The sequence below is a fragment of the Euprymna scolopes genome, chromosome 2 (assembly GCF_053919585.1).
Source record: "Euprymna scolopes isolate OS-2025 chromosome 2, ASM5391958v1, whole genome shotgun sequence".
Lineage (NCBI taxonomy): Eukaryota > Metazoa > Mollusca > Cephalopoda > Sepiida > Sepiolidae > Euprymna > Euprymna scolopes.
In genome coordinates, this window is record NC_136483.1 from 14,159,974 (window position 1) to 14,180,633 (window position 20,660).

General features: G+C 31.7%; 1 protein-coding gene across 4 annotated transcripts in view; it reads right to left on the reverse strand.

The window, feature by feature from the left end:
• The window catches only part of LOC145288846 (cyclin-G-associated kinase-like), a 295,142-nt gene that overhangs the window by 39,549 nt on the left and 234,933 nt on the right, over positions 1–20,660 (reverse strand). For all 4 annotated transcript variants that reach the window (XM_080136362.1, XM_080136364.1, XM_080136361.1 and 1 more), the window contains 4 exons: positions 8,489–8,541; positions 7,287–7,435; positions 4,769–4,891; positions 1,693–1,826 (listed from right to left, as the gene is read on the reverse strand). In XM_080136362.1, the coding sequence (XP_079992488.1) occupies positions 1,693–1,826; positions 4,769–4,891; positions 7,287–7,435; positions 8,489–8,541 (459 nt within the window). The remainder of the gene's footprint in view (positions 1–1,692; positions 1,827–4,768; positions 4,892–7,286; positions 7,436–8,488; positions 8,542–20,660) is intronic.

Below are 20,660 nucleotides of genomic sequence, written 5' to 3' on the forward strand. Positions count from 1 at the left end.
CTAACGCTAGTCCACCACCTTATCAATGCTAAACTACTTTTTGACCATCAATAGGAATTTACGCAAGTCCGTTCTACTGTGGATATCCTAACAATCTTCTTTGAATACATATACCATGCACTGGACAAAGCAGGGGAAGTTAAAGCAGTAGCCCTTGATATATCCAAAACATTTGACAAGGTTTGATATGAAAATTACATTATTCGGTATTACTAGATGAATACTTATTAGAATCAGATCCTTCTTGGATAAATTCAGGTTGCCCTCAATAGCCATAGATCTAAACAACATGATATTAATGTGGGTGTATCCCAGGGGTCGATCTTTGGACTTTATTGTTTCTGATCACCCTGATGAAATTGTGTCTGAGATGGGTATATTTGCTCTTGACAATACACTTTGCTAAAAATATGGTAAAACAAATGTACACATGTCCAAAGCAAGATCTGAAACCTTAGAAAATGACCTCGAGTCTGTAGTGGAATGGGGACATGAATGGATGGTAGCATTTAATGCTACTAAGACAAAACTCATTTCCTTCAATAATTATAAGGAAAATTGCTCTGGCTAATAATGCTCTGAGAGTTCATCATTTAAATTCCTTGACCTAACCTTCACAGATGATGTGAATTGGAACAAATACATAGAAAACATTGCCAAAGATGTCGCAAATAAGATGGGCTCCCTTTACTATGCTAGAAAACTACTCACATTTACCAGTATCTTCATTCTCTACAAAGCCACCATTCACCCATGCACAGAATTTTGTTGCCACATATGGACTGGTGCATCAACCACTAATTTTCCTCTATTATGCAGGGTCCCCAAAAAAAGTATCCAATCTAATAGATTTTGTATTGTCAATCAAGCTCCAACCCCTGTCCCATCACCACAATGTTGTTTCCCTGTGCTTGTTTTACAAGTACTTTAATGAAATGCGCTCTGATGAATGCATAGCACTGGTGCCCCCTTTCAACATAAATACTACCAACAAGCAACAAAATCCCACGCCTTCAGGTCTCCCGATGCTGGAAGGCCTTCTACTCGAATAGTTTCTTCCCTTAAACTGCTGAACTTTTAAATGTAATGTGAACAGATATCTTGCTGTTCAACCTCCTACATAGTATGTCCCTGTAGGCATGGTCACAGTAGCTCCTTGCATCTAAGTGGACATGTGCCTTGTTAGTGGTGAATATGAGTTAATAAAGAAGACAGTTTCTTACATTTTTTTAGGGTTAGAGTTTCCACAATTTTTTTTTTCAATTTCCAAAACTTTGCAGATTTTCTGTTGGTGTTACCGCAGGCAGATCTTGCAATTTACTTGAGTCATAATTGAAAATTGTCAGTTTTAGCAAGGGTCACAAACTGTACAAGTACCTTGTTAGCTCTTCTATAACGTTATTTCCTATTTTAGATATATTGTTTAATAGAATGTTTGCTTGTGAAGTTCTTATCTGTGTTATTTTCATTATCTTATTTAAATAATGGTTTACCCCATTAAAAGATGGAAAGACATTTTCAGTAGTAATTAAATTTAAAACGAAAAAGTAAATAATTCTAAAATGCAGGAAAAAAAATTGGATAATTAATTTTACAAAACATATGACGAATAAAGTACAATTATGTCATCCATCCCACCAATTAAAGTTTATCAACTGTAAGAATGTGACAAAAAAGAAAAAAGAAGCAAACCTTTGCTGGGACGCAGTCAGATTTGGAGAGCCTCGTTTTGCTATGAACAAAGAAGAAGCTTCTTGGACAGATTTACAAAGATTGCAAAACACAAGGAAAGCACAAACTGCAGTGGCAGACACAGATTTACCATCCTGAAAAAATAGATACAATATATATATATATATATATAAACATACATACAGACATATACATTGTAATACAAGATGCTTAGGACATATTTTTTCAATAAAAAAATCAAAAATGTCATTTTAAGAATACCATCAAAAGTTTGGATTTGAATACAGGTGTGACAAATAGAACTTCCAAAATGTTCTCTCATGGCTATTTTTGCAAATATACAAGAAAAAAAAAAGAAAAAAGAGTAATGTATGATTACTCAGAAAATGTTTTTTTCCCTTTAAGCAAGAAGTGCATTAAAAGAGTGAGTCATCCTGTAGAGTGCAGTTGGGACTTTATTTCAGCATCCTAATAAGTATTATTTCATTACATTCAGCATCCCAAGGGCAATTTATGTTAAGTCTGGTGCAATTCTAATAAATAATATTAAAACCCGCGTATTAATAGTTGTAGTATGTGAAACATCTATGATATGAGAAATTCAAAAGGCTCTTCATACTAAAAATTATGACAAATACTTTTAGAGGACTTAAGTATTTATTAGTAATAGTAGCATTCGTCAGAGACGGAATAGTAGTAATAATAGTATATGTTTTCTCTCCGTATCCCTTCCATAAGTGTATGTAATAAAATGCATAATTCTTTTTTTTCTTTTCTTAATGAAATTGTTAGTGTGTAATCATTTTTTTCCTTCTCTATTTTAAGTGTATGTTTATTTTTCTAAATAAATGTGTGTAGTAAGTAAGTAAATGTGTGTTTATAAAAATTGTCCGAATTGTAATTACAAATGATCAGATGTTTTTCTTTTCTATCCTTGCTCTTTCAGTTTTCCAGACCCTCTTTCTTTCTTCATCTAATGAGTGTGTATTTTTGCTGGTAATTCTTTTCTTTTTTTAAATATGTTCCTTTATGGAATTTTTATTGGTAATTCTATTTTTTTTTTTTTAATATGTTCCTTTATGGAATAATCCAGTCACGGAAACCAGAATTAAAAGTCTGCCATGTACTTTATCGACCACAAACATCTTAGCAATAATATTGATGGTTCCTTTCTTTATCCTTGGCCAGAGAAATATGAACCAAATCACCATTACTATGTACACCAAACATGCCATAAGGTTGTTGTTGGTGGTGTTGTTGTTGGTGGTTGCTCCAAGGACTCTAGAGATGTTTGTTATTTTGAGTCTAACCAAGAAAGAGGCTGATGCATTCTCACTTCTTGCTTGTCATGTTACAATCACAAAGCTTATCTACCCCTTGATATGTAGAAATACGCTTGTCAGACTGCTAGCAAGCTTTAACTCGCACACACACACACACACACAGGCACAATTCATTAGCAGCTTTCAGCAATAAAAGAATAGGCGCAGTTATCGCCCTTTACTTAATCAGTTATATTTTCTAATACAGGTGGCAGTAACCACATCTGCTTTTTCTATATCTCTCTACCTCTCCTGATGCCAACATGAGTAAATGCGTTCGAGTCTGCTCCGCGAACGTATTAACAAAAACAACAACAAAAATCTCTTAAAGTGACATATATCTCCTTGAACACGGACCATTTTTCATATTTTTTATTTTTTTGGAATCTTTTGAGATGAGGCTTCATAATTTGTGTATCCATTTTTTTACGGACTGTCATCCTCAGCTTCATAGTTATTGCCATTTCATCACATTTCAGCCAAGTATTCCTCTAACCTTAAAGTGGTTAACTGCGATAGGATAGGAATACTGCATCTTGTAACTTATCCCCAATAATTACTGCCTTCCATAGTTGTTGTCTCACCGTTATCTTCAAACAATGCTCACCTGGAACTGTAGAGACTCAACACCTCTATCCACTGCACCACGGGCCCCGAGGAATAGTTGGCCAAAACGTTGTTACTATGAAGATGAGGATAACAGTCGGCAAAAAAAAAAAAAAAATCAATGCACAGACCTTTTTCATCTCATTGCATAGATTTTGCATAATCATTACTAAGGTAAGAACACAACAACCTGCATATAAACTTTAATACACAATCACCACTGTATTGTTGATGTATTATTTGTTGTCACAAAAATTATATGGGTTGTAAATATCATGAATTTAGTGAACGTTGCTTATTTCCTCCGATGTTCCGCTACCGATCTATCAATCTACACCACCATGACACATTCGTAGTCTTTAGGATGCTTCATCCAAATTTTGTGCAACACTTTAGAGTAATTTTAGGGCCAATAACTGACAGATAAAAAAGCTAGGCTTAATTATAAATATAAAGTTGGCTTATTTCTTAATAATCAGTGATTGATAGGTTATATGTGCATTTGCATATACACTTACATAAGTAATATAAAAAGTAATTGGCCAAGATCCTCCTAAGTATCACGTCTTCCTAATGGACCAATGAGAGATCAAGATCAATTCATGATGCATGTAAACTTCAAAACATTTTTTCTTCAAATTATAAATGAGGTTTCTATACTTGACTCTTGTTGCACCACCTTCTTGTGGTGAGAGGTAAGCAACAGTTGGTGGATGTGGTCAGGAAAAGTGTGGTGGTCTTGATCATTGAAGCTAGCTTCCTGTGTGTTGATCTCCAGCCGAGGAATTATGCAGTAGTTTCTAAAGCTTCAAATAAAGATAAATCATGTCCTTCTTTATATGAGAACTGGTCTCATATCTTGTGTTAAGTTTCAAACAATGTACGTTAACTTGGAATCGAAAGTTGAACAAGAATGTAGTTAAAGAACTATAGAATGACATTCTGGGAATTGAGATAGTATAAACATACTCTAAAATAAATTATGATTAAGGAAATACAAATAAAACAAGATCATAAGTGAAAATCAGTAAGTTCTTTATTTGGCTGAATTGATGGCTTCAGTTTGATTTGAAACCTCATCACCAACGGCAAAATATTTGAACTTTCAACTAAATTGAAGCAGCACTGAAAGAAGGTTTGGCACTTACCAAACAATGTATGACACACATATTTTTGGGATTTTGGCGCAACCAATTATAAATACTCTTGCAGGTTTCGAAAAGACTTGCCAAAGTGGGAGCCCTCTTTGTAGGCCAGCCCAATTCGGAGACCTGTAATAAAAAAAAAAGTTCAACTAGTTACATGGTATGAAGAGAAGAAATTTTGCATCATACATTGATTGCAATTAAAAACAAAACTAAAAATATACAATTTCACATACAATTTCTCCCATAATTTTTATACTTTTATATATTGACACTTTATAAGAAACAAAATATTTGGTATTTCTATTAATACTTTCTACATTCCATCTGAAAAATTTGATAGCAGAATGAGGTCACCAACATGCAAATCCTTATACCAGACAAAATTGGTACCTACTGAGGCAATGCTTTTTTTAGGAGATATGCAGATGGCCTGACTATGTTCACAAGAATGAATCGTTTATTTATTTGCGAACTGTTATCCTAGTTGTTGTTTCATGACATTTCGGCCACCTATTCCTCTGGCCTTCAAGTGATTAACCGCGATGGGATAGGAATGCTAAGTCTCTTAACTGTATCCCCAGTAATTACTGCCTTCTGTAGTTGTTGTCGTCTCACCACGTCTTGGCTAACTAATCCTCTCACCGATTTTGGGGTAGGATTGAAACTGCTATCTTCAATGTGAACCTGGAACCGTAGAGATTCAATGTCTATCCACTGTGCTACGGGATCCAAAGGTTGATATTTTGATCTTATAAATTAAAGTATTTTATTCTTATCTGGCTTTCCATCGTCCGGTCCGTACCGAATGGTATATTATTTTATTATTGGAATTCTTTGAGATGAGTAATTTGTATATTTTTATTTATTTATTTGTGGACTGTTATCCTCATCTTCATAGTCGTTGCTTCATGACGTTTCAGCCATCTATTCCTCTGGCCTTCAACAGGTGGTTAACTACGACGGGATAGGAATCTGAAGGCCAGAGGAATAGTTGGCTGAAACATCATGAAACAGCAACTATGAAAATGAGGATAACTGTCCACAAATAAATAAATACGCAAATTACTCATCTAAAAAAATTCCAATAATAAAATTTGAATGAATTATTATATTCTAAAACAAATGTTAATTTTTTTTAACTGAGACATGGCCATAGAAATAGAGGATATCCAAATGAGATATAAAGATATGCAAAGAAAAATCTTTAATGGTGTTACTTATCTCCGTCTGAACTCCTCAAAATATTATGGTAAAAATAATATCAAACAACTTGGACAATTTTCAACAACAGATAACAGATCATAGATTTTTACACCAACAAAATTTGTTCTTTGTATATAAACAAAAAATGGTTTGGCACTTTTTTTTCTAGAATGAAAAGTTATTCTCTGAAAATGTGGAAAGACATGTCTGAATAATGTCAGAAGCATGTGTAAAATGCACTTCTTTTAACAGCTTGCATACAAAGTGTCAAATCAACATTACACTAATAAGTTATTAAATTGTGTAGCATTTGAAGTATCCAGAGTGTTTGCAACAATATCTGCAGCTAAAGAGTTACATGTATTATTTTCAAATGCAGGAAGACTAAAAGATTTTTGATATTAAAATCTGAATCACATTTATCCAAGATTTCTTGCTTCTCTTGTCTATCATCAACACAATTGTTTCTGTCTTGACAAAACTGTAAATAGCCAGAAAAAATTCAAAGGAGTTAATTTATAAACCACAATATTGTTGGCATATTCTGTTTGCCAAGACAATGGATATCCTATGAAAGGGTGTCTGCATGATGAAGAATTTATAGTGAAGCAAGGATTACACAATCACCAACCACATTTCTCTTGAGCCTACATGCTAATATCCAGTGGCAAGGAGATATCTAAGATAACCACAAGCAATGTTGTGACAAGCAAAGAACTAATGTGAAAACACCAAAAACTAACCAATCATTCTGTACTTATTGTAACCATTACTTATAATCAGCCTGGATTTTTTCTCTGATATTAGTTATTCTAATGAGATTTCAGATTTCACATTTCATTCTCTCCTATTTTCTAATCTAAAGCTGTTCATTAATTGTCATTCTGGAATGTGTAAAAATGTATACGGTAAGAATGGTAGTGTTGACTACTAATAAGGGTCTGCGTATTTGGCATCCAATCCAATATTCTTTTATTTGATGAATACGGTTTGTAGGAGAGAGGAGAAATGGACTCATATCTTGCCCAAGAGTGTTAGTAATTTAAGAGCTAGTTTTCAAACGGTCACCCACCTAAGTACTGAGCATACTAAATGGAAGTTAATTTTGGTGAACTGATGAGATCTGTTAATTTAACATGACACATCTGTAAACTTTAAATTGTATAAGGTAGAAAAAATTAAGGGAACTGAGAGTTTCACATGCAATAATTTGGGTAAGAAATTTCAGATCAATATAGAAAAAAAAAAAGCTGGATCAGCTAAATCAAGGCAGATATGATCACTAAATCAGATCATAAAGTGATGCCAGACTCACCCTATTTTCAAATTTAACTGCACGGTAGCAGCGTTGGGATAAATTGAAAACTGCATAATAACCACGGTGCTTGGATTCAAGGAAGTAACGGACATCATCAATGTGATTTCGGAAAGCAGATTCAACTCCTTCAGCAGGGAAGGACATCACTAATGAGAAATAAAATTAAAATAAACACAAAAATGTAAATCAATATTAGAAATAAGAAAAAAAAAAAAAAATTAAATGAGAAAAGTGAAAAGAGCATAAAGATGTTTATAACCAAGTCCTCGATTCATATTGGCAATGAAAGTGAGATTAATTTGGAGTCAATTTATTTGTTTAAAATTAAATATATTAAAGATAAATTAAAATATATTTGGTAGGGGGTCTTACTATAAGAATCCTTCTATAAATTACTAGCGAGGGGTACCCGGCGTTGCCCGGGTGTTTTTCGGGGTATGTGAAAAAAACCCGAAAATGTGAAAAAAAAAAGCCTTCACGACGCGCAGTTGGAAAATAGTAAAGTGTTAAAAAAAAACAGGTGCGCGTTTTTGATTGACGTGACGGCGATAGGTATTCAGCAGTTATGATTTTGTGCGGGACAGTTTTGAATGAGGTGAATAAATTGGTTTGTTTGTTTTTAAAAATCCGCTCCCTGTTTATTAGGAGGAGCGAAATGAAAGCTACAGTCTGATATGACGAAGTCGACATTGAACAAACGTTACTTAGCTCTCTTGAGACAACTGGCTTTGGGCCTGTTATTAGAGTCGAGTTTTGCTTTTTTTTATACCGAAAACCGAATGTAACGTGTGCCAATGCGGGAAATGTGGAATAATTAACGTTTGAAAGTTAATAAAATTAAATAGACAGGCGATCTCCGTGGGTAACTCTGAGATATTACAATTTATAGATGATATAAAAAGTTTTAAGAAGTTGTGAACCGAACAAGCGCTTCTTTGAAAGAAGCCTTTTGTGGACATCGAGGAAAAGCGTACATACATACACACATACATTTTCGCTTTTATATATATAGATGAAAAAAACCTTATGTGCTTTGTATGTTTAGCAGCTTATAATGTTCCTTCTGGATTACTTAAATTCATTGCAGAGAATTCACTGAACACAAGTTGTTATTTTTTACCAAAAAGAGTTTTCATGCCTTTACCAGATTTTTAAAATATTTTTTTTTTAAATTGATTAAAAACATCAACAAATCTTACCAAGCACTCTTGATGTAATATAATTGACATCCAATTCATTTTTGTTCATTGATCTGAAAATAAAAAGACAATAATTAAAATTGCTTTCCTTTAAATTAAAATTTGTTTCATAAGACATGTCAATACTTTTTCGATTGTTGCTAACAGGTTCACCCATCACAATCAAAAAAATTAAATTTTAACTTAATCAAAATTTAATCTGACATTTTAGAAATTCAAGATATTAAAACATGAAAATTTCTTCAGTTGCTTAACGTCCATATTGACATACTGATTTTTACTATTAATAGCTTAAATAATTTATCACCAACCAATTTAGCATTGCTGATTCAGTCAATTTTTTGATAGTGTCTCGATTAAAAAAAATATTCTTAATACAAAACTGGTCTTATATGACATTTTTTCCATAATACAAATAACCAGATATATTTTCATTTTCAAATATATATTTTTACTAGCAAAAGTATGCTCCCTCTGGTTGCATATTTTTGAGAGCCTGGCAGGATGATATCATGATAAATAAACATATACTACACTGACCCCCAAAGGAGGAGGTAATGGCTGAGAGAATAGTATCATAACGAACATTATTACCCCCTCCCCCCAACCAAGAAAGATGAGTTAACACCTGATGATATAACAGATACAGTACCCCCCCCCCCCCAAAAAAAAAAAAACAGGAGAGGGCGATCTCTTAGGAGGATGGCATCATAAGGAACAAACATATTACAGTGACCCCCTCTAAAAGAAGTAGCGCCTGATAAGAAAGTATCATGACAAATGAAAATATACAAGTTATATCCCAATAGAGGTGGTAAAGCCTGAGTGGTGCTGCATGGAATGCGCTTTCCTGCCTTAATAGTACAAAATTGATCCTGCAACCTAGTAAGGAATGTTATCTTCTCATCCTGCCAAACCCTTTCACATAAAAGAGATGTTGCAAGAGTCTCTTTACTAAATCATTATGTTCATAGTAGGTGTTCAACTGGTACCTCTATCCACATAAAACATTCGCAGCAAGCACTCTGAGAAATTTCCTTTCTATTACCAAAAGCAAAAACTTCCATCAACAAATTTTCTTTCCTAGAAAGTCCCATCAGTGGAACAGGATATCACGAACTTTTTTTCAGGATAAATTTATTGAAAATATTTTGAAATTTTCTTAATTTCTTCTTTGAATGTAGAAATCTACATAATATTTTGAAATTTCCAAAACAGGATTTTTTTTTTACATGTTAATAATAAGTTCTGTCCATCAGTCATTATGCTTCAGTTTGAAACAGCATTTTCAATATTAAACATGTAGAATGAACGAATGCATCTTAAAAATATATTTTGTTGAGTTTTTTTTTGTTGTTTATGCTATGAAATCACAAGTTGTAAAATCTGTTGTTTCTTAATGTTTTATCAAAGTTTGGATATGCAGAGATGCAGTTATTTCTACTTATTTATTTGAACCTAAAACGCTAATGTAAATAAACTTTTAATTCTGAATTAAAAGTGCTTAAAAATTGGGAGGATTACCCACATTAAACATTTATTTTTATGATTCTTTGGCCTTTTGGCTAAAACCAACATGATGTATCTGTTCTCAGCATCCTAATGAGATGAGATATTTCACTACTGACCAAACTTTTGCATATAAGAAAATATAACGATGCAAATTACAAATGTATATTACAGAATATTTATTAGAAACTGTTTATAAAATAAATATGAAAATTAGGAATACCTAAAGCTGTGTTTGTAGATTACTATATGTACAGTATTTCAAGATTGTATACTGTATAACAGAATTAAAGAATGACTCATATTTTGCTAGTAAAGTAAATTTATCATATGAATTGGGACAATTATGTTGTTATTGGTTTCCCAGATTTTTTCTAGAAAGAAATAGAATAATTGCAAGAACAACCACATGAAGGTTGCTAACATCCCTAAGTGAAAGTGGGGCTATGGAACAAATGTTATTCGAACATAGCACACTCGGCTTATTAACCTGTAGAGTTTTAGCAATGCACACACACACACACACACACACACTTGTTACTTACCTTTGCAATTAAGAAAAGTATGCATTCAAAAAACTGATAGTCATTCCAAATCTCGTTATCAGACACAAACAATAAATTATTTTATTTTTCGGATGAACAATAGAAATTGTCAATCAATGCTGTTGATAAAAGTAAAATGGAATCATCCATGGATTTTTCCTTGGTAAATATTTAATTAAATGAAACATTTGAGAAAACAAACTTTCTTTTTATTGTCAAAATTTCTCAACATGATTGTGTGTCATAAAAGTAAAATGAACAAAAAAAATTAGAAATCAATAAAACCAAACAATTACTTATTAAAGTTTTTGTTTTTAAATCAAGATGCAAATTAATCATTTCATTCAGTTTGTGAAATGAGATTAGTTTATACATAAAAATACAATTGCACGTTTCATATGAGTAGGATTGCAATGTGCATGATAGAGGTAAAGCAACAGTATAAATAATATCAAAGACAATAATTGTTAAACTCTAATATTTTAAATAAAATTATTGATAATAACAATAGCGTAAATAATGATGAGGATTGTGACATAGTTTCGGTTACAGACTGATACTTAATTTCTATTATAATAAGATATAATAATTTGTAACATTAAGTTATCAGAATCTTTTTGGAAGATAACATAGAAAATTAGGTTGTGCAAGTAGCAGGGAATGACCCCCAGGTTCAATCTACCCTGATATTATGAGAGCTTTTTGAGGTTAAAGATTAAATTGTTATTCTTTCCATTCTAACATATGTGAGATGTGTTTTAACTATTGACAGAGACTACAATGTTAATTCTGGATGACAAGCGAAAGAGAGAGAGAGACCTAGGAACATTCATGTTCCTCCCCTGCTTTACAACAAGATTAAGGGAATATTATCTTCTACCTCATAATAAAGACCAATGTGTATTTATTTGCATATAAATAAATATATGTACTTCCATACAGTCATGCAAAAGTTAGTGTGTAAAACATGTGCATTTTCTAATGGGCGAAACCATTTCAAATGATGAAGTATAAAAAAAAAAAAAAGTGAATAGCAAATCAGACAACCACCTCAGACTTACTCCGCCGAAAGAAATCCATAACTCTATAAAACGTCAACAGTGTTTTTTTTCTTTAGATCATCAGAAATGATAATTTATATCTGAAAAAGTTAAATTGCTGACATAATTCTGATTTTATATGAATATTTCAGAAAAATATCTAGATAAATAGCAAGTGCTAACACTGAAAAAGCATAATTTTTTCTCATTTTTGACTGAGGTGTAAACATTCCAAAGTCTAGCAGTTCTGAGGAAGAAACTAATGGAGTAGAAGGCTCCTAGGGATCTCAACTGTGAAATGGTGGAATTTTGCTGCTTGTCGGGTTTGTCGGGGTATTTACATCGAGGTGGCACAAGTGCTTGCAGTTCGTTGGAGCATTCACCATTAAAGTACTTGTAGAACAGGCAGAGGAATGCTACATTTCATCGATGGGACAGAGGCTGAAGCTTAGATGACAGTTCAGAACCTATCAGATTGGTGACTCTCTTTTGAACCTTGTTTAGGAGTGAGAGACTAGTAGCAGATGCACCAGCCCAAATATGACAACAATACTCCATATATGGGCGAATGGTGTCCTTATAGAGGTACAGGATACTTTCAGGGGTTAGTAGCTTTCTAGCACAGTAGAGAGAGCCTACCTTTTTTTGCAGCAGTCCTTGCAATGCTCTCAATGTAATTTTTCCAACTCATGTTTCCTGTGAATGTTAGGCCGAGGAGTTTAAAAATAAATAATGACAGAGGAGAAACCATTCTATCAGTCACATGTCCTCTAACCGTTACCCGAAGGATTTAAAATATTTTCGCTTCACTACTTGACATGTCTATGGATACTCATTACTGTAATATGCTTTCATTTTTTTCTAAACCTAACGCATATTGTTTATGCATGGGTTTAACAATTTCAGCTATTTAAAGCAAATGTTGACTGCTTATTAGACGTAATTTTAATATTTAAAAATATTTTTAAAATATTTGTAGATATTCAACTCTTATATCCACTGTCTTTATGCTTATATGTCACCATATATTTCATTCAACTTTATTGTAAAATCTACAAATATGCATTATTGTTAGGAATCTCATTCCAGTGGTAATATATTTACTATATTTATCCAGACAAATATCAGAAAAATACCTTAAGAAAAATCAGTATTTTGCTTTTATGTATCTGAAGAACTCTTGACAGTATGCCACGAGAGATGTCTGGTGGGTTTTGTATAAACTCAGAACAATCAAGTGGTTAGTGAAGGTTGTTCAAGCAATGTATGGAAATGTTCAGTTGCTTTTCATGCAGTTCTAAAAAAGCCAGGGTTGTATTTTTTTGTTACCTCTGAATTCCAAAATATTTTTATTATATATATATATATATATATATATTTTTTTTTTATTCAATAATTATAAGATGTGTCCATACATCTTTTCATCTAATGACAATCTTTCACGATATAACAGGTTACAGTAAATAGCAAATGGGACAAGAAGTGATGGAATGTGGGAATATAATTCTGAAGAACTCTTTAACATCGTCCTAGACTTTGCTGAGATTATATATATATACTAGACTACCCGCGACCTGTTGGTTCAGTATGTTATATTAGCTATGGAATTCATGTATGAGCGTGACACTTGTGACGTAAAGAAAGGGGTTTTTTTTTTGACATAACAGAAACATTTCTATGAAAGTATATTAAAATGAAAAAAGAATATAGATAGATTTCTATGAGTCGTTCTGTTTATTATAATTGATTATTTTTGAAAAAAAAAAAAAATTGCAGTTACTGAATTATAAGTGGTTGGCCATACTTATAGGTAAATGTGCACTGAACAGATATCATAATACTTATCATAGTTAAATTCAAATTTTGATATATCTGCTTTTTCTTTTTTACATCGTTCATTTCTGTATTATGTTTAAGTTATTTTAAACTCACTCTTAATAAACAATTGTTAATACTGCCTGCTTTTTTTTTTTTTTTACATCGTTCATTTCTGTATTACGTTTAAGTTATTTTAAACCCCACTCTTCCCATGTCAAATAATAATTTCGAAATAATAACGTTAATATATTAATGCGCAGGCCATGCGCGCATGCGCAACCGGATGTTGTAAACCAGAAAGTGGGTTACATACATCGTTACAAGATCATTTGAGTTTTATATATAGAAGATAGAAATCCATATTATTAAAAAATGTAGTCCTAATCAATAATAGTGATCAACAGATAAAAACTAAAATGAAAAATTCCTTTGATTTGGTGATGGGTGCCCTTGACTCTGTAAAGATATCGGATCTGCATGAGTGCTCTAAACTTTGGAGAGGTATGGGCATATTTTATACAGGGTTCTTACAGATTTTCAATGTCATTTTCAAGACCTTCTCCAGACAAAATGCACGTTTTCAAAACAAAATTTGAGGTTTCTTTTATAATCCCCAGCGATTCGAAAAAGTGGTAAAAATCAAATATACAACAAATAAATGTTACCAAAGCCAATAAGTTACTTTGTTATCTATCTGCACCATTTTTTGGTGTTTTTAAGTAGTTTTAAATATTTTTGATATTTCAAATAATAACTCTCTTTAAGGTTTTTTATTTCCAACCTGCCGTCTTGTCCATTTTTTTTTTGGGGGGGGAGGGGGGTCTGGCCGACCTAATTTAAAATTATCAAAATTTTTAGAGTGGGGTGGGGTGAGAGTGCCAGTGGAGAGTTCCGTCTGCTCAAGGAAAGTATTTTTGGGGGAGGGGGCGTAATTTTATTTATAGTAGCCCCATTGTGTCACTCCCACCACCAAAATTGAATTATAACTGAGAATAAAAATAGACAGAGATTTGAATCCACAGTTTTGTGATAAAGGGATGTAACTCTTATATCCACAATATTATGCAATTTCAGAACAATGTATTTCGATTTTCAATATTCAAAAAATATTTTAATCATATTTTTTTATTAATACTTAAAAAAAATAATTTAATAGGATTTATTTTGATTTTATTTTTTTGATAGATTTTTACTGGACATAAAGAATACAATTTTCAAGAGATTTTCAAGATTTTTCAAGGTATTTATAAAAATAAGGCCTTTTCCAGGCAAGTCAAAATTCAAGGATTTTTCAAGTCTGTATGCACCTTGCTATATACCCTCACAAATACATTTCATAATACAGATACCAGTCTGTATAGAGATGATTGATTGGCTTATAATAAGAGATTTCAATAAGGTTAAGGTGAACATTTCAAGAAAATTATACATATGGAAATGAAAAAATTAAACCTAAGTGTAGATATATTAGTTAACATGAATTTTGATAAATATTAAATTGGATAAAAGGCAATATTGGAAAATGGAGCAAAATGTAAGATCTTGTCTAAAATTTAATTAACAAATAATAACTTACGGCTTATGTGGTAAAAATTCCAGCCTATACGGATCACTGTTTATATTTTCATAATGTTTAAAAATTGTTATTTTATTATAACCATCATCCAAGTGGAATTCTTCGTTCACATTTTGGCATGCTGCGACCCGTTGACGCCATCTTGCTTTATTGAGAAATACAAACTCTTTATTGATTTTATGTTTGGCACAGCCCGAATAACAAATGGTCAGTCTAGTGGTGTTGTTTTTGATGCTTGCCCGCATACATGTGTCATTCATGTTTAATCCAGTCTGTTTGTTTTCTTTCATGACTTTGATATTTTAACAAGATGTCCGACAAATTTTTTTTTTTTTGGGGGGGGGGGTATTGAAAATACAGTTTCAGAACCTAGGATCCTTTTTGGGGTAATTTTACTGAAAATATTTTGAACATTTCTTCTTTGAATGTAAAAATCTACATGATATTTTGAAATTTCCAAAACAGGATTTTTTTTTTAAAACATGTTAAGAAGTTCTGTCCATCAGTCATTTGTTTCAGTTTGAAACAGCATTTTCAATATTAAACATGTAGAATGAAAAATATATTTTGTTGATTTTTTTTTGTTGTTTATGCTATGAAATCACGTTGTAAAATCTGTTGTTTCTTAATGTTTTATCAAAGCTTGGATATGCAGAGATGCAGTTATTTCTACTTATTTATTTGAACCTAAAAAGCTAATGTAAATAAACTTTTAATTCTGAATTAAAAGTGCTTAAAATTTTTTTAAAAAACTATACTTCAGTTATATTTTATTAAGTCTTCCTATAATATAAACATGAAAGAAATTGGACGAAAAACATTATAAAATAATTGCTATTATTATTATCACTTATTTATACTCATTAAATTTTCATATTACAATTATGATGACACCTTATGATTTCAGATATTTTTATTAGAAATAAGTTGTTCCAAAATATACAACTAAATTGTAGTAAAATACAAACTACATATCCATTAAATTACAATAACACTTTTAAATATACATATAGCATTCACTTTTATTCATATGTGTTAAATGTACTTTAAAAAACTAATCTTGTTGGCACTATAAATACTACCATTAAGGTGAATAACAAACTTTCAAGTACACTATACTTCTGTTTATTATTAATACAGCTATTTTTTTTATCAACAGAAAATTGATTCAAAAATATTTAACTAAAACTTAATTAAAATGAATATTTATAAGTTTAATATATTATAAAATCACAAAGACCAGACATGTGTAGCAAAATATTTTTATACATTTTATATTAGAAAGTTGTTTATAGTCAATGGTGTAACAAAAATATTATACAGCAAACTTTTATATATTTTGCTTAATGTTATCAGTTGTTTGCTGTTATCAAAAAAAACAACAACCTCTAAAAATGATTGTCAGAATAACTTATTATACACAGGAAAAAAATTGTGTTCACAATCAAAATGAACATCTGCATCTTAATGAAAAAAAATTCCTAATCTTCAGAAAAATAATTTAAAGTACTACATGTTATCCAAAGATTAAATATTATTAAAAAAAAAACAAATTGATTGTTGATTTCAACAATAAATTGACTAAAAATAAAATTTAAAGCAACTAAGTAAACATCTACATTCCTTTTTACAATGGAGTTCTATGTTATTACTGTAGAATGCTGTTTCAAATAGTAAACAACAATGCTTATTACAAAATGGAGAAAAATAAATGTATAAAACAGTTATAAAAATTTGTGAACATTACGAGTAAGAAAATTGATAAAAAGAATAGAAATAAACAGAGATGAGTGTGTGGCTGATGATGATGCTGATGTGGCTGACGAAAACATCTGATATTCAATTGTAAAAACACCCGATGGAATGTTTGACGTGTAATGGCGATGGCCAAATGAAATATATTTAACATTTGAAATATTATTGAAAGCTCAGATGAACATCTGGTACAGTAGGAAAAAAAATCAATTCCCTTTCATTTACTAGCAGAATAGAAGGAGGAGGAGGATGAAGTAATTCTAAAAGCAAATTAAATAGTAATTGATTAGAAATATATGAATTACAATCACTAATGGTTTGTAATATGTATTTGTGGCATATCAACTCTATCAAGATTATTTAATGCCAAAGCACAATACCTATCGTAACCAATTTATTTTATACAATTTGTTTTTTTTACACATGGCAGAGAGAAATTTGTGGATTCATACCTTTCCCAACATAATGAATAATGGAAATTGAACTTGAAAAAAAGGGGAAGGGTACATGTAAGAGATTAACCACAGGCAACACAAAATATTCATGCTTGATGTAAACATCATGGCATCAACATCCAAGACTATTAAAGATCTACTTTCACCAAACACTTCCTTAACCCCAGCTCGAATGACATTTCCTCCTCAGTTGGCAGCAACAATGCAAACATATTGTTGCATATTAGTTAAGGCAAAAGGTCATCAACTGGGGATTGCAAGATAACATTTCAGATGTTGCAAAAATTTGTATTGGGGAATTTCAAATTACAATCTACGTGCATAATTTGTTGCTGATATTTCAAATAAAGAATAAAAAATAAACAAACCGTAAATACCTAGTATGGTATTGGCCATGAGTGAGCTATACTGGCTTCTTCTAAAGGAGGAAGTTTACAGGGAATTTTCTAGAGGTGAAGAGTATAGGAAAGATTAGAAACATTTATGCTGGTGACACTACCATTTATGGTAGCACATCTAAGGCAGTAAATGAGCAAGTTCTCTCCGATTCTCTCTCCTCTGATCTTGAGCATGTGGTACAATGGGGAAAGGAGTGGCTGGTTACTTTTAATGCAGCTAAAACCAAGCTTCTCTCTTTACATCATCAACGTTCTGATCCACATCCGGCATCAATTGAAATGAATGACTCTCGTCTTGAGGAGGCCTCAAGTTTTGACAAGCTTCTGGGATTGACCTTTACTCCTGATCTTAAATGGAACACATACATTAAATCTGTTGCCAAAGCCGCTGGAAAAATGGTGGGATCTTTCTATCGATCCAATAGATATCTCACTGCTGATGCAATTCTCTATCTATATAAGAGCCAGGTACGTCCAGGGATAGAATACTGTTGCCACATCTGGGAAAGAGCTGCTTTAAAGGACTTGTCTTGCCTTGATAGAGTTCAAAATAGACTTCGTAGCCTCGTAGGAGATGTCCTTTTTTCTTCCCTGCAACCTCTATCGCACAGAAGAGATGCTGCGAGTTTGTATCTGATATATCGTTATTTTCATAGAAAGTGTTCGACTGAGCTCCAATCTAGGACCCCCCCCCCTCGCCAAACTTTCACAAGAAACACTCGTCTAGCTGAAAACACTATCAATAATTCCCAACTCTTTATCTGTGCCTAAACCTAAATGTGGATTCCCTGAACAAAGCTTCTTTCTTAGAACTGCACGCCTGTGAAACTGTCTTTAGTTTTCCTGCTTTCCAGCTGATTACAATATGGTTGTTTTCAAGTCCAACGTTAACAAGTTCTTGATGAGCCGTTCCACTTAAGTTAACAAATTTACCAAATTTCCATTACTAACGATTACTATATTGTCTAATTTTACTACTGTACACTCTTTAACCCTTATCCTCGAGTGCCCTCTTGGCCTTGATAAGTGGGGATGCCTATGTAAAAAAACCAAAAAAAATAAAAAAAATAAAACACCAACTTAAAAGTAATAAGTTTTTAGAGTTAAGTACAGATAATGTTTGCCCAATGAAAAAACTGCTGGGTAGTATGATTGACAAGGTTCTGCTCAGTTTAATCATTTGACAGAAGAAAGGTTAAAAGTCAGATATCAGTTGAAAAGTAGACTTTTGATTAAAAAAAAAAAACCCAAACAAACAAAAAACGAATGTGACATCAGGAAGATAGAAGTGCATAAGCATTCTGTGGAAATGGTTCAGCTAGATGCAATTCATAGTTAAGGAAAATTTATCTCCCTGTATGGTTAAGATTAATAGAAGTATATTTAAAAAAAAAAAAAAAATGATCATTACCCATTCTTCATAGACATATGAGCTCACTTGAGAGAAAAATATCTTGAGAAGTATCCTGAGAATAGTTATCTTTGGCCCTTAAGGAAGAAAAAAAGACCCAAGTTCCAACAATATAAGATAGAGTAAAATATGGAAGAAATCAGAAATTACTATAATATCCCACTAAACCAACCAAATGCATTATGGTGGATTTAATTTTGTAATAATAAAAAAAAAAAGAATTAGTTTTATCCTATTGCATGTTTTATTTAAATAAGTATTCCATTAGCAATAAATCAAAATAACATAAGTCATGTACAGGCTAGAGTGTTGTTTAGAAGCAGGAAACACACATGGGAAGTTGTTTTAATTTTATTAATCCCAAAAGATTGTATCTATTAATATTTTTTTTTCTCAAAGTATTTTTTTTTTCAAAATAAAATGAAACTCGAATATTGTACAGTCAAACAGTTTGCTTAAAGAAACTGTGTTACAAAGTTTGGGATAATTTTTATTTCATATTTCTTACTTTTTTCTTTATAGAATTATTTTAAGTTTAACTTAACTAAAACTTAATTTCTTCTTAACTAAAACTTCAGTTTCTTTCTTATAGTGATTAAACAAATATATAACAATAAAAAATACATGTCACAACTTATTGGAATGCAAAGTTTGGTTGACATCAAGCCTGGAGTTTCAGAGTTTGTAATGGACAAAACAAATGCACCATTTTGTTTTAGAATAGAAGATGGTAGTTAAAAATAAATGCTTCTAAAGTCATATGGTAAAAGTAAATTTTTAGATAACCATTAGAAATCAATTATTAGACTGAAAGTAATATTAGTAGAAATTATAGGAAAGAATATTCCTGCTCACAAATGAAAAATTATGATTAGAAAGAAAATGTGAACATGCACTAAATATGCTTAATTCTTTCATCCACAAAAGACAGAATTAGAGAAGTGTATAGCTGAGTTTTTTTTTTTTTCAAATGTGTTTATATATATATATATTGTCATGTATGTCAGACTTTATGTATATTTATATTTACATTTTTGTTAGTTTTATTTAACAATTCACCAAATTCCAAAATATTTTTTTTTATTTAAATATTAAATTCTGTTATCTTCCATAATATAAAGTCAAAAGACTACTCTCCTGGCTTGGAAACCAAAATCTCTTTCCCAACCCCATGTAGCATTTTATGATGAAATCCGAAAGTCTCTTCATATCTCTATATGAAGCTACAGACTTCTGGATATTGACCGGATACTAAACCCACTGTTTTTTGTTTCATATTGCCATTAATGTGTGAAGCCAAGAGGTGCCAGATGGTTTAGAACTTCAAAGGAGAAGCAGCATCACCTTAAACTAGCCACTTCCCCAATGAAGACAATTTCAGTTTTTCTCAAAATCAGATCAACACAAAATGAGAAATTAATACAATTAACAGTCACATGATTGGTGTTGACAATCATGCTCATCAGAGAGAGATTAATTATTGGAGTTGACCGTTTCTCCATAAATATGATTGCAATCAAGAGAGAAGTTTCGTTGTCAAAGAGTAAACCACAAGCTTCACCCAAATAATCCATTTTGAAGCATATTTTTCATCTACTTCAATTTCATCTGATCACGTTCAACATATGGCCAAACATGAAAATTAAGTCAGCTTTTAAAAAGTGT